Source organism: Nomascus leucogenys, chromosome 18 (genome assembly GCF_006542625.1).
Source record: "Nomascus leucogenys isolate Asia chromosome 18, Asia_NLE_v1, whole genome shotgun sequence".
Taxonomy (NCBI): domain Eukaryota; kingdom Metazoa; phylum Chordata; class Mammalia; order Primates; family Hylobatidae; genus Nomascus; species Nomascus leucogenys.
The window spans coordinates 98979404-99005667 of NC_044398.1; the positions used below are offsets into that span (position 1 = coordinate 98979404).

Here is a 26264-nt window from a genome sequence, read left to right on the forward strand (position 1 = left end):
ATGACTGTGCAGTGGAAGTAGAAAAAATATTTTTAATTTAAAGGAACAAATATGCTTTTTTTTTTTTTTTTTTTTTTTTGAGATGGAGTCCCGCTGTGTCCCCCAGGCTGGAGTGCTGTGGTGCAATGTTGGCTCACTACAACCTCCGCCTCCCAGGTTCAAGTGATTCTCCTGCCTCAGCCTCCCTAGTAGCTGGGATTACAGGCACACATCACCATGCCTGGCTAATTTTTGTATTTTTAGTGGAGACGGGGTTTTACCATGTTGGCCAGGCTGGTCTCAAACTCCTGATCTTGGGTGATCCACCCGCCTTGGCCTCCCAAAGTGCTGGGATTACAGGCGTGAGGCACCACAGTCGGCCACAAATACACTTTTAATTGATCTCAGATAAAAACCACTCAGGGAAGGTCAGTAATCGTTTTAGCCCCTAATCTGTTAGAACTTTATCCTGAGTAGCATTGAGGATGGGTTAACTGATTCTTTCCACTAGTTCCCACCATCCACAGTGTTAGAAAAAACAAGGCATTGTCTCATTTTAGGACAAAGGCATGGCTGGCAACCAATTCCAGTCTCTCATATTCTGAATTTTTTCTTTAACTCTTCTACTTTGTTGACGTAAGCTTTAGCTTTCATGGGCTCTTCCTTGGCAGTCCCTTTCAGCTAATTCCATGGATCTCACTTGGCCTTGCCCTTGAAGTCCACTATCCTGGGCCGTTCTGTATTTATGTTGCCTATAGTCACTCGTTTGTAGTGGCTGTAGAGGAACAGCATGTCATCATCGGCTGGCTTGGTCTTAAAGTGCTTAATATCCCGCGCATCTTTTTTTTTTTTTTTCTTCCCAGCTCAAGTGATTCTCCTGCCTCAGCCTCCCGAGTAGCTGTGATTACAGGTGCATGCCACCTATGCCCCGCTAATTTTTGTATTTTTAGTAGCGACGGGTTTTGCCATGTTGGACAGGCTGGTCTGGAACTCCTGACCTTAGGTAATCTGCCTGCCTTGGCCTCCCAAAATGCTGGGATTACAGGTGTGAGCCACCACACCCAGCCCTCCACAGCTTTCTGAAACTCAGCCTGAGACTGGCTTGCAAGGACTCCAGGGAGCCAGCGGAGGAGGCGAGGAGCAGGAAGCGATTACTAGGACTGCACTGGCAAGTGCCTTTAGGGGAGGCGCAGCCCCACACTCTCCAACCCTGCTCGGGAAGTAGAAATTTAAAAATAGTGTTTCTCAGGCCAGGTGCAGTGGCTCATGCTTGTAATCCCAGCACTTTGGCAGGCCGAGGTGGGAGGACCACTTGTGTCCCAGGAGTTGGAGGCCAGCCTGGGCAACATAGTGAGACCGTGCCTCTTCCAAAAAAAAAAAAAAAAAAAAAAAAAGGATGCTGGGCATGGTGGTGTGCACCTGCAGTCCCAGCTACTCAGGAAACTAAAGTCGGAGGATTACTTGAGCCTGGGGAAGTTGAGGTTGCAGTGAGTTGCGATCATGCCACTGTACTCAGCCTGGGCAACAGAGTGAGATTCTGTCTCAAAAAAAGTAAAAAAAAAAATAATAATAATAATAAATAAATAAAAAGCTTTCCTTGCAGGGGCAGAATTTGGAATGACTTTCATCCTGAGCTTTCAGCCTGGCCCTACCTACTGACCCCTTTGCCTGCTTATCTAGCCCTGCACCTCCTGGCTTGGCCACTTATCTGCCCGGGCCACACCACGTGCTGTTTCTCACAATGCGCCCTGCTCCTTGGCCCACAGTGCGTTTCTTTGTGGAACTCTTTCCTCTTAGCCCCGTGGCTGCCTGGTAGGGTCCTACCACCTGTTTCAAGACACCGTGCTCACCCTTCCTGTATCAAAGATGCTTTTCCAAATCTGCTCGGTCCACATGAACGTCCTGTCTTTCTGCACCCTCCTAGGTCCCTTTCTTTCTTTTTTTTTTTTTTTTTGAGACGGAGTCTTGCTCTGTCACCCAGGCTGGAGTGCAGTGGCGCAATCTCGGCTCACTGCAAGCTCCGCCTCCCGGGTTCACGCCATTCTCCTGCCTCAGCCTCTCTGAGTAGCTGGGACTACAGGCGCCTGCCACCACGCCCGGCTAATTTTTTGTATTTTTAGTAGAGTCGGGGTTTCACCGTGGTCTCGATCTGCTGACCTCGTGGTCCGCCCGCCTCGGCCTCCCAAAGTGCTGGGATTACAAGCGTGAGCCACGGCGCGCGGCCCCCAGGTCCCTTTCTAATGACATTCACCATGGCCTGCTCTGTTCTGAGCTGTGGGAAGTCTGTGTGCTCTAGGAAGGCAGGTGGTGGTTCTTTTCCACTTGCTTGTTCTTAGGCTTATGATTTTATTTTCATTATTATTATTTAGAGACAGAGCCTTGCTCTGTTGCCCAGGCTGGAGTGCAGTGTTGCAGTCATAGCTCACAGTAGCCTCCAATTCCTGGGCTTAAGCAATCCTCCTGCCTCAGCCTCCTGAGTAGGTGGGACTACAGGCAGAGACCATGGCACCTACCTAAGTTTTTTTTTTTAGTTTTTTAGTCTGGGCACAGTGGCTCACGCCTGTAATCCCAGCACTTTGAGAGGCTGAGGCGGGTAGACCACTTGAGATCAGGAGCTTGAGACTAGCCTGGTCAACATGGTGAAATCCCGTCCCTACTAAAAATATAAAAAATTTAGCCAGGCGTGGTAGCACACGCCTGTAATCCTAGCTACTTGGGAAGCTGAGGTTGGAAGGATGGCTTGAACCCAGGAGGCAGAGGTTGCAGTGAGCAGATATTGCACCACTGCACTCCAGCGTGGGTGACAAGAGTGAGATTCCATCTCAAAAAAAAAAAAAATTTAGCCTGGCATGGTGGCACAAACCTGTAATCTCAGCTACTTGGGAGGCGGAGGTTGTAGTGAGCCAAGATGGTGCCACTGCACTCCAGCCTGGGAGACAGAGTGAGACCTTATCTCAAAAAGAAAAAAGAAATTTTTTTTGTAGAGATGGAGTCTTGTGTTGTTGCCCAGGCTGGTCTTCAACTGGCTTCAAGCAATCCTCCTGCCTCACGTCCCAAAGCACTGGGATCATAGGCATGGGCCACCATGCCCAGCCATTTATTATTATTATTATTAATTGTGGTAAAATACACATACCAGAAAGTTTACCACCTGGATTAGCTTGTTAGGGCTGCCATATCTAAGTATTGCTGATGAGGTGGCTTAAACAACAGAAATGTATTTTCTCACAGTTCTGGGGCCTAGAAGGCTGACAGCACAGTGTGGACGGGGTTGGTTTCTTCTGAGGCCTCTCTCCTTGGCTCATAGATGGCTGTCTTTTCCGTGTCTCCTCATCATCTTCCTTCTCTCCTCTGTATGTCCTAATTTCCTCCTCTTTTTTTTTTTTCGTTGAGACGGAGCCTCACTCTACTGCCAGGCTGGAGGGCAATGGCTTGATCTCGGCTCACTGCAACCTCCACCTGCCGGGTGCAAGTGATTTTCCTGCCTCAGCCTCCCCAGTAGCTGAGACCACAGCTATGGCATTCGCCACCACGCCTGGCTAATTTTTGTATTTTTAGCAGAGAAGGGGTTTCACCATGTTGGCCAGGCTGGTCTTCAACTCCTGACCTTGTGATCTGCCCGCCTCTGCCTCCCAAAGTGCTGGGATTACAGGCGTAAGCCGCTGTGCCTGGTCCGTAATTTCCTCCTCTTATAAGAATACCAGTCATATGGGTGGATCACGAGGTCAGTTCAAGGCCAGCCTGGCCAAGATGCTGAAACCCCGTCTCTACTAAAAACAGAAAAATTAGCCAGGCGTGGTGGCACGCACCTATAATCCCAGCTACTTGGGAGGCTGAGGTAGGAGAATCACATGAATCTGGGCGGCAGAGGTTGCAGTGAGTTGAGATAGTGCCACTGCACTCCAGCCTGGGCGACAGAGCAAGACTTTGTCTCAAAAAAAAGGATACCAGTCACAGACTGGGCACGGTGGCTCACGCCTGTAAACCCAGCACTTTGGGAGGCTGAGTTGGGTGGATCACCCAAGGTCAGCAGTTGGAGACCAGGCTGGCCAACATGGTGAAACCCCATTCCTACTAAAAATACAAAATTAGCTAGGCGTGGTGGTACGTGCCTGCAGTCGCAGCTGCTCGGGAGGCTGAGGCAGGAGAATCGCTTGAACCTGGGAGGCAGAGGTTGCAGTGAGCTGAGATCACGCCACTGCACTCCAGCCTGGGTGGCAGAGCAAGACTCCGTCTCAAAAAAAAAAAAAAAAAAAAGAATACCAGTTATAGGCAGGGCGTGGTGGCTCATGCCTGTAATCCTAGCACTTTGGGAGGCTGAGGCAGGCGGACCAACTGAGGTCAGGTGTTTAAGACCAGCCTGGCCAACATGGTGAAGCCCCATTTCTACTAAAAACACAAAAATTAGCCAGGCGTGGTGGCATGCGCCTGTAATCCCAGCTCCTCGGGAGGCTGAGGCAGGAGAATCGCTTGAACCTGGGAGGCGGAGGCTGGGCGACAGAGTGAGACTCCATCTCAAAAAAAAAAGAAAGAAAGAATACCAGTCATATTGAATTAGGGCCCATCCTAATGACCTCATTTTAACTGAATCACCTCTTCAAAGACCCTATCTGCAAATGCAGTCATAGTCTGAGGTACCGGGGTTGGGGACTTCATCATCTGGATTTTGGAAGGGCACAATTCTGCCCTTAACATCACCATAACCATTAAAACATTTTTTCTGAGACAGGGTCTCACTCTGTCACCCAAGCTGGGGTGCAGAGATGTGATGACAGCTGACTGCAGCCTCAAACTCCCAGGCTCAAGTGATCCTCCTGCCTCAGACTCCTGAGGCGCCAGGACCACAGGTGCATGCCACCACACCGGGCTAATTAAAAAAAAAAGCGTTTAGCCACGCGTGGTGGCTCACACCTGTAATCCTAGCACTTCAGGAGGCCGAGGTGGGCGGATCACTTGAGGTCGAGTGTTCAAGACCAGCCTGGCCAACATGGTGAAACCCCGTCACTACTAAAAATACAAAAATTATCCGGAAATCTTTTGAACCCGGGAGGTGGAGGTTCCACTGAGCCGAGATTGTGCCACTGCAATCCAGCCTGGGCAACAGAGTGAGACCCCATCTCTACAAAAAAAAATTATTATTATTTTTTTGAGACAGGGGTCTCGCCACGTTGCCCAGGCTGGTCTTGAACTCTTGGCCTCAAGCGATACTCCCCACTTTGGCTTCCCAAAGTGTTGAGATTATAGGTGTGAGCCACTGCACCTGGTCTAGAACCATTTTATTTATTTATTTATTTTTGAGACACAGTCTTGCTCTGTTGCCCAGGCTGGAGTGCGGTGGCACGATCTCGGCTCACTGCAAGCTCTGCCTCCTGGGTTCACGCCATTCTCCTGCCTCAGCCTCCCGAGTAGCTGGGATTACAGGCGCCCACCACCATGCCAGGCTAATGTTTTTGTATTTTTAGTAGAGACAGGGTTTCACCGTGTTAGCCAGGATGGTCTTGATCTCCTGACCTCGTGATCCACCCTCCTCGGCCTCCCAAAGTGCTGGGATGACAGGCTTGAGCCACCGTGCCCTGCCCGCTCTATAACCATTTTTAAGTGTACAGTTCAGTGGCATTAAGTATATTCACGTTGTTGTGTAGTGGTTACCACCATCTGTCTCTAGAAGTGTTTTCATCTTACAAACCTGAAACTCTTTATCGGTTAAATAACTCCCCATTAGTCCACCCTGGCCTCTGGCAACCAGCAGTTTCTTTTCTGTCTCTATGAATTTGACTACTCTAAGTGCCTCATATGAGAGGAATCATATAGTATCTGTCTTTTTGGGTCTGGCTTCTTTCACTCAGCGTAATGTCCTCCAGGTTCATCCATGTTATAGCGTGTCAGAATTCCATTCCTTTTTAAGGCTGAACAATATTATACATAGGAAAGCAGGTTAGTTTTACATTTATCTTTAGTATTCAGCAATTTACCACATTGCTTTGACTTAGTAAGTACAATCAGGATTTGTTTCATTAAATTGGGTTAATTTACTTGAAGGGCTGGGGTGGAGAATGGGGTCTAGGAAGAACTCAGTGGTACTCAGCTGTCATTCCTAGAACTCAAGACTTTCTTTTTTCAATATCAATACAAAGCTATTTTTATAGTCTCTAAAGTTTGATAGTCTCTAAAGTATTTTAGACATAGACTAAAAGTAGAGTTCCAGTTTTTATCAGGGAATTAAGGCCCAAAAAGCATTAGGTTGGCTGAGTGTTGTGGCTCATGCCTGTAATCCCAGCACTCTGGGGGGCTGAGGCGGGCAGATCACTTGAGGTCAGGAGTTTGAGACCAGCCTGGCCAACATGGTGAAACCCCATCTCTACTAAAAATACAAAAATTAGCTGGACTTGGTGGCACACACCTGTAATCCCAGCTACTAGGGAGGCTGAGGTAGGAGAATCACTTGAACCTGGGAGGCAGAGGTTGCAGTGAGCCAAGATCATGCCATTGCACTCCAGCGTGGGTGACAGAGTAGGACTCCATCTTGGAAAAAAAGCATTAGGTTGACTAGAAAAAGCTTATAGACCTTGCAAGCCCTAGTCAACTCTTTTTGGCCTGAATAGCTCTTTGGAGTAAGAGTAGATTGTCTCAACACAGTGTGAACCCAGAGACCCACCCCTCTCCTTCCATGGCTCCCATGAACTGAGCCAGAGCAAGCTACAGTGAAGCGTTCAGTGCCTGGGCGTGGTGGTGTGATGCAGGGGGATTGATTTTTCCCATCAAGGCCCCAAATCCCCTAGGCCTTTGGAGATTTAGAACGACGTTTGGACTTGAGGCTACTTTGAGATACTCTCGGTTTCATTTCCAGCTGTGATGGCCTTAAGGTTCCCTCCAAATGGGATGATGCGTGCCCTAGGTTACGAAGGGCAAAGGGGTCAAATGGTGCCCTTGCAGAAAGTTGGTAGTAACTCCTACATGCCTTACGGATTCGGTTCTGTACTTACATTTGAGCATGGATGTGTCAGATATTCTGGGAAAGCACTGTACATGCGATAATGAAGCCACACTAATGAAGACCTGGCCCTGGAGAAGCTGGGAAGCCATCCAGCTTCCACCTCCTGCCCCTGCTCACCTCCTACCTGGAACCCGCTACGTGCTGGGAAGAGAGCACACTTCTCTCAGACCGACTCAGAGTGTTGAAATAAGGTCCATTAACCACACGCTCCTCGGGGCTGAATTCACAGCACAGACGCCCAGTGATTTATTCCAGCAGTGTGTGTGTCTCTCAGCAACACTATAAATTGCCAAAGAAGACCCATGCCTAACCACCGCAAGATGGGGAGGGACCCAGAGAGAATACAGAATGCGGATCCACTGTCTCCTCCTCCTGGATAGCTGCTCATGGCTGCATCTGAGAGCATGTGGGTGCTGTTCCAAATGAAAACATGATTCCTAGAAAACCATAAGCTTATGGCTACTGAGAGCAATAAGACTTTTATTATTTATTGATTTTATTTGTATTCTTTGAGACAAGGTCTCACTCTGTCACCCAGGCTGGAGTGCAGTGATGCAATCACAGCTCACTGTAGCCTCTACCTCCTGGGCTCAGGCGATCCTCCCACCTCAGCCTCCTGAGCAGCTGAGACTGCAGGCATGTGCCACCATGACCGGGTGATTTTTAAATTTTTTCTAGAGACAGAATCTGATCATGTTGCCCAGGCTGGTCTGGAATTCCTGGGATCAAGCAATCCTCCTGCCTCGGTCTCCCAAAGTGTTGGGATTACTGGCATGAGACACCATGCCTGGCTTCTCCTGGAGTTTTTCAGTTTGAAAAAAAAAATATTATCTATTGGCATTGCGATCATATTTGTCTGGCTCACAAACTTATTTTGTGTTTTTTTGAGATGGGGTCTCCCTTTGTCACCCAGGCTGGAGTGCAGAGGCGTGATCTTGGCTCACTGCAGCCTTTGCCTGCTGGGTTCAAGTAATTCTCCTGCCTCAGCCTCCCCAGTAGCTGGGATTACAGGTGTGTGGCACCACGCCCCCCTAATTTTTGTATTTTTAGTTATTTTTAGGAGAGATGGGGGTTTCATCACGTTGGCCAGGTTGGTCTTGAACTCCTGACCTCAAGCGATCTGCCCTCCTCGGCCTCCCAAAGTGCTGGGATTACAGGCATGCGCCACCGCACACAGCTGGCAAACTTATTTTTGAGTAATGTTAATGATATTTTGGTACTACCCTATGGCTAAAATAAACACGCATCTTCCTAACAAGCCTGCGAGTTTCTCCCACGCTGGCTGCAGATGCGTGCTTCCAAGGAAGTTCAGGTTCATCATGGTAGATCAGCCCCATCTGCAAGTGACTGCCATAGGACTCCAGGGTAAAGGTTGGCAGCATGCGAATAGTATTGAAACTATCCGTACTGATGGTTTGCTAAGCGTAGGTTTTGAAAGTGAAGGCTGAGACTTCCAGCCTTCTGCCCCTCTCAGCTGAGTGGCAGCAGGTGGGAAGGGTCTTCTCTGGAAAACCTGACTAATTAATCCAAGGAAAAATAACAGCAGATGGTGACACAGGGGTGGGATCCCCAACAAAATGACGTGGCCTGATTGTTCTAAACAACACGTGATTACGAGAATCACCCTGGGAGGTTTACATGCCTGTCTGCACCCCTTCCCCATCCCCAGATGGTTGCATGCAGGTGTCATCGTCATTCTCCACCCTGTTTGAAACCTGCTTTTTCTCTCTGGAACTTCTCCCTGTAGCTCTCTGTAGTTCTGAAGTTGCACTGTGCTATGTCTTGGTGTGGGTCTCTTTCCAGTCATTGTGTTGGCCACTTGCTGGCCCTTTTCAATCGCATCCTTCATTTAGGAAAACGTTTCTTGAATGGTTCTTCAGTAGTTTCTCTCGTCTGTGTTCTCTCTTCTTTCTGAAACTCTTTATTATTTGGATGCTGGCTTTCTTGGCTGTTCTCATTTTCTTGCAGAGACCAGAAAATTCCATTACTCTTGTTTTTTTTTTTTTTTTTGAGCTGGAGTCTTGCTCTGTTGCCCAGGCTGGAGTGCAGTGGTGCAATCTCAGTTCACTGCAATCTCCGCCTCCCAGGCTCAAGTGATTCTCCTGCCTCAGCCTCCCAAGTAGCTGAGATTACAGGTGCTGACCACCACGCCTGGCTAATTTTTGTATTTTTAGTAGAGATGGGGTTTCTCTATATTGGCCAGGCTGCTCTCAGACTCTTGACTTCAGGTGATCCACCCGCCTCGGCCTCCCAAATTGCTGGGATTACAGGCGTGAGCCACTGTGCCTGGCCCCATCTATCTTATTTCTCTTTCTCACGGTTCTAGAGGCCAGAAGTGTGAAATCAAAGTGTCCGCAGAGCGATGCTTCTTCTGAAGATTCTGGGGCAGGATCCTGCCTTTCCTCTCTCGGCCTCTGGAGGCTCCCAGGATGGCTTGGGGTTCCTTGGCTGGTGGCTGCATCACTCTTATCTCTGCCTCTGTCTTTATATGTCTTTTGTCTTATCTGTCTTCTCTTCCCCTGCGTGTCTCTGTGTTTTTCCTCCTCTTTTTCTTTTCTTAACTTTAATTTTTTTTTTTTTTTTGAGACGGAGTCTCACTCTGTTCCCCAGGCTGGAGTGCAGTGGCGGGATCTCAGCTCACTGCAAGCACCACCTCCCGGATTCACACTATTCTCCGGCCTCAGCCTCTCGAGTAGCTTGGAGTACAGGTGCCCGCCACCATGCCCTGCTAATTTTTTTGTATTTTTAGTAGAGATGGGGTTTCACCGTGTTACCCAGGATTGTCTCGAACTCCTGACCTCGTGATCCAGCCGCCTTGGCCTCCTAAAGTGCCGGCATTACAGGCGTGAGCCACCACGCTGGCCTTAACTTTAATTTTTTATTTTGAGACAGGGTGCCCAGGCTGGAATACAGTGGCGGAATCACAACTCACTGCAGCCTTGAACTCCTGGGGTTAAGTGATCTTCCCACCTGAACCTTCTCAGTAGCTAGGACCACAGGTGCGTGCCACCACACCTAGCTAATTTTTAAAAAACATTTTTGGGCTGGGTGTGGTGGCTCATACCTGTAATTCCAGCACTCTGGGAGGCCAAGGCAGGTGGATTGCTTTAATCCAGGAGTTTGAGACCAGCCTAAGTGACATGGCAAAACGCCATCTCTCTAAAAATACAAAAATTAGCCAGGCATGGTGGTGCATGCCTGTGGTCCCAGCTGCTCAGGAGGCTGAGGTGGAGGGATCACTTGAGCCTGGGAGGAGGACGTTGCAGTGAGCCAAGATCACGCCACTGCACTCCAGCCTGGGCAACAGAGCAAGGCCCCATCTCAAATAAAAAAAAAAAAAAAAGCGCAGGGCTCACTCTGTTGTCTGGGTTGGTCTCAAACTCTTGGGCTCAAGTGATCCTCCTGTCTTGGCCTCCCAAAGCCTTGGGGTTATAGGCATGAGCCACCGTGCCCGGTTCCTCTTATTAAAATGATGCCACTCATTGGATTTAGGGCCATCGTAGTCCAGTACAACTGTATCTTAACTAATTATGTGTGCAAAAGCCCATTTCCCAATAAGGTCACATTCTGAGTATCCTGGTGGACATGAATTTTGAGGGGGCACCGTTCAAACCACTTCACAGCTCTTGCATAGTTTTTCCTACACCCAATCCTGGGCTCCTCACCATTATTCTACACAAGATGGGATGGACGCTCCAGCAGGAGCTATACCAGGTGACAAAGCTGAGTGACAGACCCCATGCTTTACTTCGAATCTCCCATCTGCTCTTTCAGCTAAGCTCATCTTGTTGGGGCCACCAATCGGCACCTCCTTACCTTAAAATGTGATTGCCAGCTGGGTGCTCACACTTGTAATCCCAGCACTTTGGGAGGTGGAGGCAGGTGGATCACTTGAAGTCAGGAGTTTGAGACCAGCCTGGCTAACATGGTGAAACCCTGTCTCTACTAAAAATACAAAAATTAGCTGGGGGTAGTGGCGCATGCCTGTATTCCCAGCTACTTGGAGACTAAGGCAGGAGAATTGCTTGAAACTTTTTTTTTTTTTTTGTGATGGAGTCTCACTCTGTCGCCCAGGCTGGAGTGCACTGGCGTGATCTCGGCTCACTGCAAGCTCCGCCTCGTGGTTGAACCCATTTTTTAAAAAATAAAAATATATTAATATAACTCCCATATGCAGTCATTCAATGAATATGTATTGGCCTCTGAACTGGGCACGGCTGGATTTAGAATCTATGGATGTGGCTAGATGGAATACATCTGGTTATGGAGGCACCTGCAGGTATTTTGGTGATCTTCTCCAAAACATCTTTTGCTTTGCTGAGATGCCTGATCCTCTTGTCAATGTGAAGGTAGCTGCTGGAGACTTGTGAACAGCCACCAGGATCAAGGCAGTCAATGGTAGGGAAAAAATGTGGGTAAAAGCCAAGCGTGTGGCTCACATCTGTAATCCCAGCACTTTGGGAGGCCGAGGCAGGAGGATCACTTGAGGTCAGGAGTTCAAGACCAGCTTGGCCAACATGGTGAAACCCCGCCTCTACTAAAAATACAAAAATTAGCTGGGTGTGGTGGCATATGCTCGTAGTCTCAGCTACTTGGGAGGCTGAGGCAGGACAATTGCTTGAAACTGGGAAATGGAGGTTGCAATGAGCTGAGATCATGCTGCTACACTCTAGTCTGGGCGACAGAGTGAGACTCCATCTCAAAACAACAAAAAAAAGTGGGTACATTCCTACAAACTCACCCTCATCAGCTGAAAGGGAAAAAGACTCAAAGCTTGTAACTGCAGTTTTGGACGCATGATCAGGCAATAGCAGGGAATCCCCTCTTCCAGCAGATGGTTCTCCAAGATTGTTGTCCACCTGACAAATGAAAATCACGTAGGCACTGCCAAGTCCTCAGGGGCCTGTGTGATGAAAATGGCTACAACTCAATCATTATGCAACTTATCTCAAAGCCTATCATGGTTGCCACCCAGTCTGACCTCTGATATCCTGGGGCCAAGGTCCTCACCCATCATGTGAATTTGCATGCGAGGGAGGGTGAGGAGGAGACACTGAGGCAGGCAAGGCATTCTGCAAGCTTTTGCAGAGTTTGCATGGATACATTCTGATTCCCACTGTGTCCAGGTGGGAGTTCTGTACACAGCACAGATGGAAAATAGAAACTGTCTGTGGATTTGGCAGCACCCTGGATTGGGTGTTTGAAGAAAGCTGTTGCATCTGCCCCGTATCTTCTGTGAATCAGGTACCTTTATGCTTCTGGGTGGTCAAGAAGAAGAACCCAGAACCCTCCAGTGACTTCCCTTCGGGTCTTGGCATTATGAGAAGATGTTTAACCTCCTTTATAGAACTCTCCTTCACATCCAATCCTTCAGAAAGCCTAATTGATCCCATCTTCTTAACTCAACCCCTTCCCCTGGACATCGTTCCTAAGCCCCTTAAAGATACGGATGGTGGCTGGGTGAGGTGGCTCACGCCTGTAATCCCAGCACTTTTGGGAGGCCGAGGCGTGTGAATCATGAGGTCAGGAGTTCGAGACCAGCCTGGCCAATATGGTGAAACCCTGTCTCTACTAAAAATACAAAAATCAGCTGGGCATGGTGGTGGGTGCCTGTAGTCCCAGCTACACTGGAGGCTGAGGTAGGAGAATCACTTGAACCCCGGGAGGCAAAGGTTGCAGTGGGCCGAGATCGCACCATTGCACTCTAGCCTGGGTGACAAAGCGAGACTCCGTCTTAAAAAAAAAAAAAGAAAAGAAAAGAAAAGAAAAAGATACGGATGGCATATCCTTGTACCTCCAGGGCCTGACACACAGTGCCAGGCATCACATCCCCAGTCCGCCGGGGTTGATGGCATGATTCACACGCTGACCTGGAGACTGGGGAGGCTTGTCAGCTTATTGGTTTCAACAGCAGGGAATGTGGCCGAATTGCTGCCAGAGAAGTAGGGAGGTGAGTATGATCATTACTTGTGTCTAAAAATCCGACATGACTAACTTACAAACACGTAAGTTACCACAAATGATTTGGGGAGGAGGAGAGAAGTGCAGACAGGCGAACTTTCAGATCGTTTCAGGAAACCAGGAAGCGGGGAGCACAGTGTTGCAGCCAGGGAGGGGAGACGGAAGCTGTGAGTCCTGGCTTTGAGGGCTTCCCGTCCAGCTGGGCTGATGGATGAGACAGGTACAGTCTGTGCTGGGCCATCGTGAGGCTTGCAGAGGGTAGTGCCACGGTTACGCAGGGCGTCATGGCCTCAGAATTCTGAGATCTGGTTTTCCATCTGAACTCATCACCCTTAGTGGGAGACCTAGGGTGCGTTTCTCTTCAATCCTGGGTTTCACATCTCTAAACAAGGGACAATAGTATCTACCTCAGAGGGTTGCGGCAATGACCAAATGTGTCACAGGTGAAAATGTCGAGTAGTTTCTGGCATTTATGACATGTTCGGTCAATGTTAGTTCACTATTATTATCCCATTTACTAAGCGAATGCATGTGACGCACCGTGCGTTTCTTAACCTCATGTGTGAGAGTGCCTGGCATACAACTGATGCTCATTAAAGGTCTATTTTTTAAATTTTTCAATAAACTTATTTTGAAATAGTTTTAGACTTGAAGAGTTGCAGAAATACTGGCGAGTTTCCCTATATCCTACATCCAGCTTCCCCTAATTTTTTTTTTCCCCGAGATGGAGTCTTGCTCTGTTGCCCAGAGCTGGAGTGCAGAAGCACGATGTCGGCTCACTGCAAACTCTGTCTCCTGGATTCAAGTGATTCTCGTGCCTCAGCCTCCTGAGTAGCTGGGACTACAGGTGCACACCACCACGCCCAACTAATTTATGTATTTTTAGTAGAGATGGGGTTTCACCATGCTGGCCAGGCTGGTCTTGAACTCCTAACCTCACGTGGTCTGTCTGCCTCAGCCTCCCAAAGTGCCGGGATTACAGGTGTGAGCCACTGCTCGGGGCCCAGCTTCCCCTAATGTTAATGTCTTACCTAACCATAGTAGGAGGATCAGAACCAGGAAATTGCAGATCTTATGTGAATTTCGCCCGCTCTCCTCCTACTGTCCTTTCCTGTTCCATGTTCCCAAGCAGGACCCCATGTTCCATTTAGTTGTTGTATCTATCCCCTTAGGGACGATTCCTAGATTGTGACAGTTTCTCAGTCTTTGTCTTTCATGACCCAAAAGTGTCCAAGGACACTTTTGATGGGTACTGGTTAATCGCTTTGTAGAACAGGTCTCAGTCTGGGTTTGTCTGGTGTTTTCTTGCGATTGGACTGAGATTACACACTTCTGCAGGAATACCACCGCAATATATTACTTTTAGTTTTTTCCTCCTTTATTGTGGTAAAATACACTCAACATAACATTTACCATTTAAACCACTTTATTTTATTTTATTATTATTTTTTGAGATGGAGTTTCACTCTTGTTGCCCAGGCTGGAGTGCAATGGTGCGATCTCAGCTCACCACAACCTCCGCCTCCCGGGTTCAAGCAATTCTCCTGCCTCAGCCTCTCGAGTAGCTGGGATTACAGGCATGTGCCACCACGTCGGGCTAATTTTTGTATTTTTAACAGAGATGGGGTTTCTACGTGTTGGTCAGGCTGGTCTTGAACTTCCAACCTCGGGTGATCCTCCCACCTCAGCCTCCCAAAGTGCTGGGATTACAAGCCTGAGCCACCGCGCCCGGCCTAAACCACTTTAAAGTGTATGATTCAAGGGCAGTATGTAGATTCATCCTGTTGGATCATTTCTAGACTTTTTCATCATCCTAAAAGGAAACCCCAAGCTCCTTATCTTCCTCCCCTACCACCTGGCTACTTCCAATCTGTGTTGCCTCTACGGATTTGCCAATTCGAGACATTTCATCTGGATGGAATCATATGCTATGTGGCCTTTTGTGTTTGGCTTCTTTCACTAGCATAACGTTTCCCGGGTTCCTCCACACTGCAGCACGCATCGGTGCTCCATTCCTTTTTGTAGCCGAATAATATTCCATTGCATGGACAGATCACATTTTACTTTTATTTTCTAGTTCAACAGTGAGACCTGGTGTGGGCCCCGGCGCTGGGCCTGGCAGGCGAGGGAGGGGATGGAAGACAGCCCCGTGACTGGCAGGAGGCACTGTGGAGTGTGGGGAGAAGGGGTCGGGATCTGCATGCTAGGGAGAACAGGATTTTATTTACACGTGGCAATGTTTATGGAGGCCAATGCAGAACTGTCGTTATGGGACGCGGACTCCTTTGAAAGTCTCATTCGTGTAAAAGGAAAAGCAGTAGTTCATGAGGAGGGGGAGAAGGGCTCAAGGACAGCAAGGGAAACTCCCCCTGGGGCGGGGGAAGTGGTCGTCGGTGGGCCCAGCTTTGGAGGCTTGGCCCGCGAAGGTCGCCCCGTGAGCAGGTCCAGGACAGGCCGAGTGCCCCGGGGCCCGCATTCATTGCTGACGGAGCAAGGGGAGCCTCCCGGGAGGGAAATCCAACGGTTGCAAACTTCGATTTATCCCAAAGGCGCGCCGAGCGTGAAGGCAACATTTTGATTTCCCAAACGTTGCGCCCAGCGGCTCCTTCCGCGGCAGGCGCCTTGAGGTCTCTCCGCAGGGTCGGGACCCCGGGCGGCCTGCGGTCTCTGGGGCGCCGAGGGAGGCCCGGCCCGCAGCGCCCGGAGCGCCGACAAAGTCCGCAGCGCGCGGCCTAGGAGCGGCACCGCCCAGGGCGGAGGGCGGAGCCGAGCGCGCGCCCCCGCCCCGCCCCGCTCCGCCCCGCCCCGCTCCGCCCCGCCCCGCCCCGCCTCGCAGCCCCGGACCCAGCGCGCGCACCAAGGCGGGGCGGCGCGCGGCCCGTGCGCGTGTCCGGGGCCAGGAGGCGGCGGCGGCGTGCGCGGGCCGCGCGTGCGCGCTGCGGCTGGGCGAGGGGCGGTGCGGGCGCGCGTCTGTCAGTGACAGCGGGCGGGGCAGGGGCCGGAGATGGTGGCGGCGGCAGCTCTTCCGACATGAGGCAGCGGCCGCGGGGGACACGGCGGCGGCCGCATCTCTAGCTCGGGGAGGCGGCCCCCGGCGTGGGCGCGGGCGGGCGGGCGTCCCTGCCGGCGTCGCGGGAGCCCTGCTCTGCGGCAGCGTCTGCACCGCCGCCCGGTGGTTCCACGCGCTCGGTCCCGGGACAGCGGCGGCCCCGGCGGGGGCGGCGGCGCACTCGGGGGGAAGCAGGCCCTGCTAGACGGGCTGCGCCGACGGGCTCCGCGCACTCGCAGCCCGGGGCGCCCTCACCCCCAGCGCCCGCCGCCGCGGGCAGGGCCGGCCCGGAGCGCGGGGGGCAGCCTGGGAGCGCGGGCCGGGGGCGCCCGCCGAAGCTCGCGGCTCGGGGCCGGGGCCGGGGCCGGCCGCGCGCCGCCTTTGACGCATCGGAGCGCGGCTCCTGCAGGATGGAGGGCTCCGCGCCGCCGGCGGAGTTGTTTGTGCGCAGGCGGCTCGCGGAGCTGGGAGCGCTCAAGGTCTGAACTTCCCTCCGGAGCCGCAGCTGGAGGAGGCGAGCGCGCGAGGAGGAGAAGCCGCGCGGCGCGGGGGCCACCCTCGGGGCGAGCGGCGCGGAAGGCGAGCGAGTAAAGCGGTCCCGGACCCACGGCGGCCACGCGGCGGGGACCCCCGGGCTCTCTAGGTCCGTCCCGAGCGGTTCTTGTCCGCCTCGAGGGTGGGGGCGGTGGGGGCACGGCTGAGCCGGGAACTACAGTTTCGAGGAACAGATGGTGCCTGTCCAAGTCGGGTGCTGGAGCCGCCCCTTAGGACAGGAGCAGGTCCCGGGCCTCCAGGTGTGCATGCCTAGGTGGGAGCGCCGCTAACTCTCCCCGTTTTGCTGGCAGGTACTGGTGACCCCGGCCGGGGCAGGCTCCAGGACTCGACAACATGGCTTCCCCGCCCCACCAGCAGCTGCTGCATCACCACAGCACCGAGGTGAGCTGCGACTCCAGCGGGGACAGCAACAGCGTGCGCGTCAAGATCAACCCCAAGCAGCTGTCCTCCAACAGCCACCCCAAGCACTGCAAATACAGCATCTCCTCCAGCTGCAGCAGCTCTGGGGACTCCGGGGGCGTCCCCCGGCGAGTGGGCGGCGGAGGCCGGCTGCGCAGGCAGAAGAAGCTGCCCCAGCTGTTCGAGAGGGCCTCCAGCCGCTGGTGGGACCCTAAGTTCGACTCGGTGAACCTGGAGGAGGCCTGCCTGGAGCGCTGCTTCCCGCAGACCCAGCGCCGGTTCCGGTATGCGCTCTTCTACATCGGCTTCGCCTGCCTTCTGTGGAGCATCTATTTTGCGGTCCACATGAGATCCAGACTGATCGTCATGGTCGCCCCCGCGCTGTGCTTCCTCCTGGTGTGTGTGGGCTTCTTTCTGTTTACCTTCACCAAGCTGTACGCCCGGCATTACGCGTGGACCTCGCTGGCTCTCACCCTGCTTGTGTTCGCCCTGACGCTGGCTGCACAGTTCCAGGTCTTGACGCCTGTCTCAGGACGCGGCGACAGCTCCAACCTTACGGCCACAGCCCAGCGCACAGATGCTTGCTTATCTCAAGTGGGGAGCTTCTCCATGTGCATCGAAGTGCTCTTTTTGCTCTATACCGTCATGCACTTACCTTTGTACCTGAGCTTGTGTCTGGGGGTGGCCTACTCTGTCCTTTTCGAGACCTTTGGCTACCATTTCCGGGATGAAGCCTGCTTCCCCTCGCCCGGAGCCGGGGCCTTGCACTGGGAGCTGCTGAGCAGGGCGCTGCTCCACGGCTGCATCCACGCCATCGGTGTCCACCTGTTCGTCATGTCCCAGGTGAGGTCCAGGAGCACCTTCCTCAAGGTAGGGCAATCTATCATGCACGGGAAGGACCTGGAAGTGGAAAAAGCCCTCAAAGAGAGGATGATTCATTCCGTGATGCCAAGAATCATAGCCGATGACTTAATGAAGCAGGGGGATGAGGAGAGTGAGAATTCTGTCAAGAGGCATGCCACCTCGAGCCCCAAGAACAGGAAGAAAAAGTCTTCCATCCAAAAAGCTCCTATAGCCTTCCGCCCTTTTAAGATGCAGCAGATCGAAGAAGTCAGTATTTTATTTGCAGATATCGTGGGCTTCACCAAGATGAGTGCCAACAAGTCCGCCCACGCCCTGGTGGGTCTCCTGAACGATCTGTTCGGTCGCTTCGACCGCCTGTGTGAGGAGACCAAGTGTGAGAAAATCAGCACTCTGGGAGACTGTTACTATTGCGTGGCGGGCTGTCCCGAGCCCCGGGCCGACCATGCCTACTGCTGCATCGAGATGGGCCTGGGCATGATCAAGGCCATCGAGCAGTTCTGCCAGGAGAAGAAGGAGATGGTGAACATGAGAGTCGGGGTGCACACGGGCACCGTCCTGTGCGGCATCCTGGGCATGAGGAGGTTTAAATTTGACGTGTGGTCCAACGATGTGAACCTGGCCAATCTCATGGAGCAGCTGGGAGTGGCCGGCAAAGTTCACATTTCTGAGGCCACCGCAAAATACTTAGACGACCGGTACGAAATGGAAGATGGGAAGGTTACCGAACGGCTGGGCCAGAGCGTGGTTGCTGACCAGTTGAAAGGTATGTGCACTTCTTTATCTCGGCATTCCCCCTCCCTGATCCTGATTGTATTAAACTGAAAAAAAAAAAATCTTCCAGCCTCAGTGTCTGGAGGCAGCTCAGGTATTTCAGAATGCCTTACCATGGGGGGATCTCAGGGACACTGTGACTTTTCCTCCAGCGGGTCAAATATCACAGATCTGTTCACACTGCAGAAAGGGACGCTGTGCAGAGATGACCTAGATGCGACCTTTAGAAGGAAGGAGAACTTTGAACGTGCATAAGCACTGGTTGTCAGAAATGTGGGGGCACGTCCGGTGAATGTAAGTGTGTGGAGCCCTTCAGCATTCAGGACTTTTTAGCACTTAAGGAAATTGCCTTTGCATTTCATCTGGTCACCCTGAAGTCCCATCCAAATGTTTCTCTCTGCCCTTTTTGTGAAAACATGGAGAATAAAACCTTTCTCCTCTCTAGGCCTCACTTTGCTTATCCTCAAAATAGGGATAGGAAGTCGGCGCAGTCCTGCAGGTCTCTGGAGAACTAGACGGAGTTGCTTACCTCTGAGTACACACTGCCTTTTATCTAGGCATTTTTTTTTTTTTAAAGTTTGCATTTCCAGCTTTCAGCCATCATTTGTTTAAGGATATTTTATTATCATAGTATTTGCCGTAAGTGAAGAGCTTAATATTGAGTTTCTCCAGCCACCAGGTGATTTGGAAGGAGAAACCTACCCGCAGGAGAGCTGGTATTCCCCTCCCTCAGCCTCTCAGGTTTGGATGTGGTGCCTGGTCCCTGGTTTGAAGCTCCTTACTGCTACTCTTGATGTTTTTACTGGGTTGCTTCTTTTTTCTGATATAGGACAACAGTCTTTGAGATCTGGAAAATGATGTTAAAATAAGTAGGACGAAAAAGAAAGATTTTAAGTAATCTGCTACATTTCTTCCCCCACTTCCTCCTTTTTAAACAGTCCTTATGTTTTACTAAAATCTTCAGGATTGAGGGGAACATCTATTTTGGAAGTATGTAGAGAAAATAACACTGATTTTTTTAAAAGCCTGCTTTTGTTAAGCTGTATTGTATTTTGTGGTCCCCACACATTGCATACTTAAACAGTTAAAAGCCTCAGGAAAGGGAATCCTCGGAAGGAGAAGTAATTAATAGTTCCAATCAGAGATGGCAGAAGTAATAGTTTCAGTCAGAGACGGCAGAAATAATAGTTTCAATCAGAGACGGCAGAAGTAATAGTGTCAGTCAGAGACGTCCAGTGCTTGAGGTAGGGCCTGCATAGGTCGTTGGTGTGAGATCATCCTATGTACCCAGTTGGCATTCTCTTTCTCTGGCTTGTGATCTGAGCTCCTGTATCTTTTATGTATTTGTTCTCTGGCAAGGGAACATCATCTTTCTTCTGATTTTTCTTTATTTTACTAAGTTTGCTGTTGAAGATTTTATGGATGTAGACGACAACTATTTTCACCCGAGAATTCCCCTAACCTAGAGCACTTTAAGGAGTATGTTGACGAGGTCAGAAACTATACTTTGCTGTTCACTTGAAAGACGCTGCCGTGACGAGTGTTTTTTCCATGTAGGGTGGTGGCACTCGCTCTTGAGCCTGAAGATGTCAGTGGACGGGGCTGTGGGTGTAACCCCCTCCTTGACACCTTGGCATTTTTAGGGCCCAGGTGTTGCGAGCTCTGTCCTTGGAGACTGCGGGATGGTGGAGCTGGGCGGCAGTACATTAAATTAAATGTGTTGGCCCACAGGACAATGAGAACAGTTTTGTAAGCTGTACTTTGTATGCTGTATTACTCGAATTTCAAAAATGAAAAGGGTGTAATTATTAAGTATGTTTGGAAATTGCCAAGTCATTGAATACCTATTTTGTGAATTTATGAGTAGTTTTATTTTAAGTTTGTAGATCAGGGGTCTCAGACACAGAGCCAAAAAAAAAATGCTAGAGTGGGTTTGTGTGTTTTTTTTTTTTTTAAACCTCAAATAGTGTAAATTTGGTAAATTAACTTCTCTTGACATTTGTGTACATTGTATATTTATAAAAGTTTTAGTACTGTAGGGAGTAGGGAAGATAGAAGGCTTAGTTAGCTAAGCTGCTGATTTTTTAAATGTGATATTCTTTACTTTAGCTGTTTCCCTGAGACCACGATTTTGTTTTCTTGAGCTCATTTTGCAAACCTTTGTGGATAGGACTCCGGGAATAGAGTATGTCTACACAACTTCCTGGCCCTTTTGGAAACTGTCCTTACAAAGCTAAATTGAGATGACAGCACAGTTTGTAGAAGACCCTTTCACACACATAGTTAAGCTTATCTACATGTAAGATCGATTTTAGCCTCTGCGTTTGAGCTGGTGGCAGATGTTTTCTCTATACAGTACTGGGTATTACGGGAGGCTGAGGCAGGAGAATTGTTTGAACCCGGGAGGAGGAGGTTGTAGTGAGCCGAGGCTGCGCCACTGCACACCAGCCTGGGCGACAGAGCAAGACTCTGTCTTAAAAAACAACAACAACAAAAACAAACCCCCAATACTGGGTGTATTTGCCTTTCCCTCTTACCCCCTTTTCGATCCCAGGGTTAAAAAGCAGCCAGTAGCGCCCTGCAGGAATGGGCATCCACAGAATGAGAAGGGGCTTCTAGAACTAGCCTGGGAGCACAGAAGGAAGCTCCTCTTATTCGAATTTATCTGAACAGGCTTTGCAGAAGGGTAGTTTCATGATTTCTGCATATTCCCTCACCCTGAAATCTGTGCTGTGCCTCTGGCACTGACTGTGCACCTGGCACTGTGGATGTGGAGGAGGATCTGTGATCGTGAGGTAGGAGGTGGGACTCGACTCCAGAGGCGGGGTGCAGATGCCAGACTGAATTGAGGACTAGCTAATACAGGGATGGGGCAGAAGCAGCGTTCTGCAAGGCACACCCACCAGTGTGCCATGTTAGTTTACTGTCCTCATGGCCACACCCGGAGTTACTGCCTCTTTCCATGGCCATGACCTGACAACCCAAAAGCCACCACCCTTTTCCTAGAAATGTCTGCCTAAGCTGCCCCTTACTCTACAGGAAATTAAAAGTAGGCATAAGGTAAGGCTGGGCGCAGTGGCTCATGCCTGTAATCCCAGCACTTTGGGAGGCCAAGGCGGGTGGATCAACTGTGGTCATGAGTTGGCGACCATTGTGGCCAATATAGTGAAACCCCGTCTCTACTAAAAATACAAAAATTAACCTGGTGTGGCGGTGCACGCCTGTAATCCCAGGTGCTCGGGAGGCTGAGGCAGAAGAATCGCTTGAACGCAGGAGGTGGAGGTTGCAGTGAGCTGTGATCATGGCCACTGCACTCCAGCCTGGGCAACAGCCTAGGCGAGACCTCGTCTCAAAAAAAAAAAAAAAAAAAAAAAAAAAAAAAAGTGGATATAATTGTGATTGCAAAACTGCCCTGAGCTGCTACTTTCCGCCTTTGGGAAAGCTCAGCTCTGCAGGAGCAGTCACGGAGCTGTAACACTGCCTGCCTCTTCAATAAAGCTGTTTTCTTTCCTGCCACCGGCTCATCCTTGAATTCTTTCCTGCGCAAAGCCAAGAACCCTCTTGGGCTCGGCCCCACTTTGGGGCTTGCCTGCCCTGTGTTAATAGTTCCCCACCTCCGTGAGCTCACGGTTAAAAATGCTGTGGAATATGTCCGGGAGTGGGGAGCGCTTGAGAGGGGGCTCCCGGTGGAGCTGGGTCCTGAGATCAAGCCATGGTTCTCCAGGTGGACAGAAGAGCCCCAGGGCAGAGCGGAGAGGTGGGCGTGGCTGGGCCCCGTGCTTCTCTGTGGGGGCGGGCGATTGTTAGTCGTTCATCAGGACAAGGAAGGCCATGGGTAGCGTGGGAAGGAGTTTGGATTTGATCCTGTAGGTGTCAGGGAAGCACTCAACAGGGGGCTTAGGTGATCTGACTTGCAGTTTTAGAAAGTTCACTCTTTCAGAGCTAGTGAGTGTGGGTTGGAAAGAGATTAATGAGGTGCTGAGTAAATCCCAGGTAGGGGTGATGGTGGCCCCGTCCAAGGTCACAGCAGCAGTGATGGAGGTGATGGGATCTGAGTGGCATTAGGAAGAGCAGCTTGATGGGACTGCAAGCCAGATTTAAACAAACGACTGGCAGGAGGGGAAGGGCTTGACCATGTGAATGGGAAATGGCATTTTAAGTTTCTGGAAGTGACTTGGCGACAATGTGGAGTCAGGAATGGGTGAGGGGCCTTTGAAGTTGCTATGGTCTGAATGGAGAATGCAGGATGGGCTTGCAGAGTACGGAGGCCCGGAACCCCTGGCTTGCTTGTTCATTCAGCGAGTCATTTTCTCTGTGCCAGGCACGGTTCTGGGTTCTGGCGATACAGCCATAAACAAAACAGACAAAAATCTCTGCTCTTGTAATAGGGGACAAGAATTTTTAAGTCAATAATATAGGAGGATCGCTGGAGCCCACGAGGTCGAGGCTGCAGAGAGCCGTGATTGCACCACTGCATTCCAGCCTGGGCGACAGAGTGAGACCCTGTCTGTAAGAAACAAAAAACAGGCCTTCTGATAGGGGAGACCTAATAGAGGGGACAGCAGGGGAGTCAAACCATAAATAAGTAAAATAGAAAAAGTGTTTTGTGAACAAACATAAAGCAGGAAGGGGATATGGAAGATGGGGTGTACATGAGTGTGAGAAATCTTATCTAGGGTGGCCAGTCACTGGGAGAAGGTTGCAGGAATTTTTAGCATACTGCTAGGATTTTGGAAATAATCTAAAAAGTGAGGGGCCGGGCATGGTGGCTCATGCCTGTAATCCCAACACTTTGGGAAGCGGATCACCTGAGGTCAGGAGTTTGAGACCAGCCTGGCCAACATGGTGAAACCCCACCTCTACCAAAAATACAAAAATTAACCAGGCGTGGTGGCAGGTACCTGTAATCCCAGCTACTCAGGAGGCTAAGACAGGAAAATTGCTTGAACCTGGGAGGTGGAGGTTGCAGTGAGCCAAGATTGCACCATTGCACTCCAGCCTGGGTGACAAGAGCGAGACCCTGTCTCAAAAAAAAAAAAAAAAAAAGTGTGAGAGACAGTTATTAAAGATATGGAGAAATGGGCCGGGCGTGGTGGTTCATGCCTGTAATCCCAGCACTTTGGGAGACTAAGGTGGGCAGATCAGAAGGTTAGGAGTTTGAGACCAGCCTGACCAACATGGTGAAACCCTGTCTCTGCTGAAAATGCAAAAATTGGCTGGGCGTGGTCTCAGGTGCCTGTAGTCCCAGCTACTTGGGAAGCTGAGGCAGGAGAATCGTTCGAACCTGGGAGGTGGAGTTTGCAGTGAGCCGAGATCGCGCCATTGCACTCCAGCCTGGGCGATAGGGCGAGACTTCGTCGCAAAAAAAAAAAAAAAAAAAAAAAGAAGAAGAAACGGTCTGATTCAGGTGAGGGACCTTCCACAGCATTTGGGATGAAACCGCTAGGCCTGAGGGAACCGTGGCTGTTGTATTCTGCCTTGGGCCACAAACAAAAAATGGTGAGACGTGTTATCTCGAGCTGTTGGCTTTTCCTGTTATAGATACAGGGTCACAAAGACAGAAAGTGAAACCGTTAGAAAATATCTACAGGCATCTTCTTTTCCCATGTAAATATTAGGAAGACAGAATGAAGATACTCCTCCACTCTCATCCACACCCATGGTAATATCTCTGAAGAAGGTTATACCGGGGAGTGATCACATTGTCAGATGCAGAAATTAAAAAAGCTTTTTTCCCCAGCCAAACTTTATGCTTGTGGAGCAACTCGGGGAAGAGACCCACTGGTGTGCATTTGGGCAGATTGACACCTGTTGGCCACCTCTGTGATCGAGACCTTCGCCTTAGAGGAGTTCCTATCTAGACCCTGTCTGGTGGGCCGACAGACCGACGGCGGACAGAGGCATTCTGTATGCGTTAGCCTCTGCAAACACCTGTCTCATGTTGGAAATCTGGGTGCCCCGTTAACCCTGGGCACGGGCCTGCCAGCTGACAGAACCCTAGCCAGGTGTTGGTTTGGGGTTCAGTTGCATGCTCAGGTGTTCCCCTTCCTTCCCCCGTTAGCTTGTCCCCACCTCAGCCTGCAACCCTTGCCACTGGGATGCTAACCCGTTAGCACAGAGTTAAGTCTCCTTGCTTGGAAATTCTGCGTTGACCTGCATTCTTTTTTTTTTTTTTTTGAGACAGAGTCTTGCTGTGTCGCCCAGGCTGGAATGCCGTGGTGCGATCTTAGCTTACTGCAACCTCTGCCTCCCGGGTTCAAGCGGTCCTCCTGCCTCAGCCTCCCAAATAGCTGGGATCATAGGTGTGCCCACCACGCCCGGCTAATTTTTGTATTTTTAGTAGAGATGGGGTTTCGCCATGTAGGCCAGGCTGGTCTCGAACTCCTGACCTCAGGTGATCCACCCGCCTCAGCCTCCCAAAGGGCTGAGATTACAGGCGTGAGCCACCACTCCCAGCCTTGACCTGCTTTCTTGAGCAGGATCTCTTGTGCACGTGGAAATACAGCCTCTCAGATAGCAAATGGCAGAGATGAGGTGAGGCACACAGTTCCCCTCCGCAGCTCGGGTGGGAGACAGAAAACAGCTGTAGAGTCGACCCTCAAGCCTCCCCCAGTGACCATTTGTTCAGGCTCTTTGAGACCTGGCTTCCAGTGAGAAGGACACAGCTGTTAATTCTGAAGACAAGCTTTCGAGTAGAAGTAACCTCTGGTGAAGCAACAGAAGGTTAAGGTTTGCTGAATTGCCAACGGGATGAAGAAGGAAGGGAAGGCTATCTTTTCAGGTAGAATGCCTAAGGAAGGGAAACATGGAGAAGGAACAATTAGAGCAAGTCAAGAAGTTTCAAGATTTTTGTCTTCTGGCCAGTTTGGTTAGATAGTAATTATGTTTCTGCATATTGGTCAGCGTTGCCTATGTACTTTGCTGTGGAATAGTAACCTTGGAAAAAAAAAACAAACCCACATTAATCCGTCCATGTCCAGGCAGAGAGTGTGCACAAGCCTGCGTGGGCCATAAGTCTTGTCTTTCTCTTGGTTAGTGATTTCAGTATTGGTGTTTTTGCTGGAATTGCAGTATTGTAAGAGTGTGATCATTCACCATTAGAATTCTGCAGGTCCCCTCTTGACTCTGGACTAGCTGAGCTTAGGGACCTGTCATCCATCTGGCCCTGGGCATATCATTTGTACTTTGCCTGTGACACACCTCAAGACCTTTTCCAACAGGAACTAGCATCCCTGGAGGGAATTTTGTGAAGAGATGAGAGTTTTTGAAACAGGAAGGGAACTGGCAAGGGAAGTGGCCAGGCACCGGTGCTGCCACGGAACAGAAGGGAAGGGACTGGGCTGCATCAGAGGGTGGATATGGGGCTGCTACCCATGGGTGTGGGCCAAGGGTAGGGTGGTCCTCCCCTGGGAAGACTGCAGACGGCAGTGATATTCTTGTAGTCTCGTGGATGTACCCAGTGAACCACACCAGCCAAGCCAGCCCATGGCTAAATTTTAGTCAACTTCAGCGAAGAAGACTGCCCCTTATGAAACTTGTCTGCTCTTGGAAATCAGGTTTTTTGTCTCATTTTCCCCAGCCTTTGCTAGCATTGCACTTGTAAGAAATTCCCGGCGTCCTTTCTGCAGAGTTAAGTGGGAAGTCTCGATGTTCTGGGATAGGTGGGAACATCGAACCCGCTAGAGGCTGGTG

General features: G+C 50.6%; 1 protein-coding gene and 1 pseudogene across 3 annotated transcripts in view; one reads left to right on the forward strand and one right to left on the reverse strand.

The window, feature by feature from the left end:
• Positions 1–573: 573 nt before the first annotated feature.
• LOC115831297 lies at positions 574–771 on the reverse strand (annotated as a pseudogene).
• Positions 772–16112: 15341 nt separating this feature from the next.
• ADCY9 (adenylate cyclase 9) overlaps positions 16113–26264 on the forward strand; it is a 146912-nt gene continuing 136760 nt past the window's right edge. The window contains exons 1-2 of one of the 3 annotated variants that reach the window (XM_030798060.1): positions 16113–16626; positions 16829–18564. In XM_030798060.1, coding sequence (XP_030653920.1) covers positions 16872–18564 — 1693 coding nt within the window. In that variant the 5' untranslated portion in view covers positions 16113–16626; positions 16829–16871. Of the gene's footprint in view, positions 18565–26264 lie in introns of all 3 variants that reach the window. The other 2 variants (XM_030798058.1, XM_030798059.1) reach the window with 2 other exon arrangements.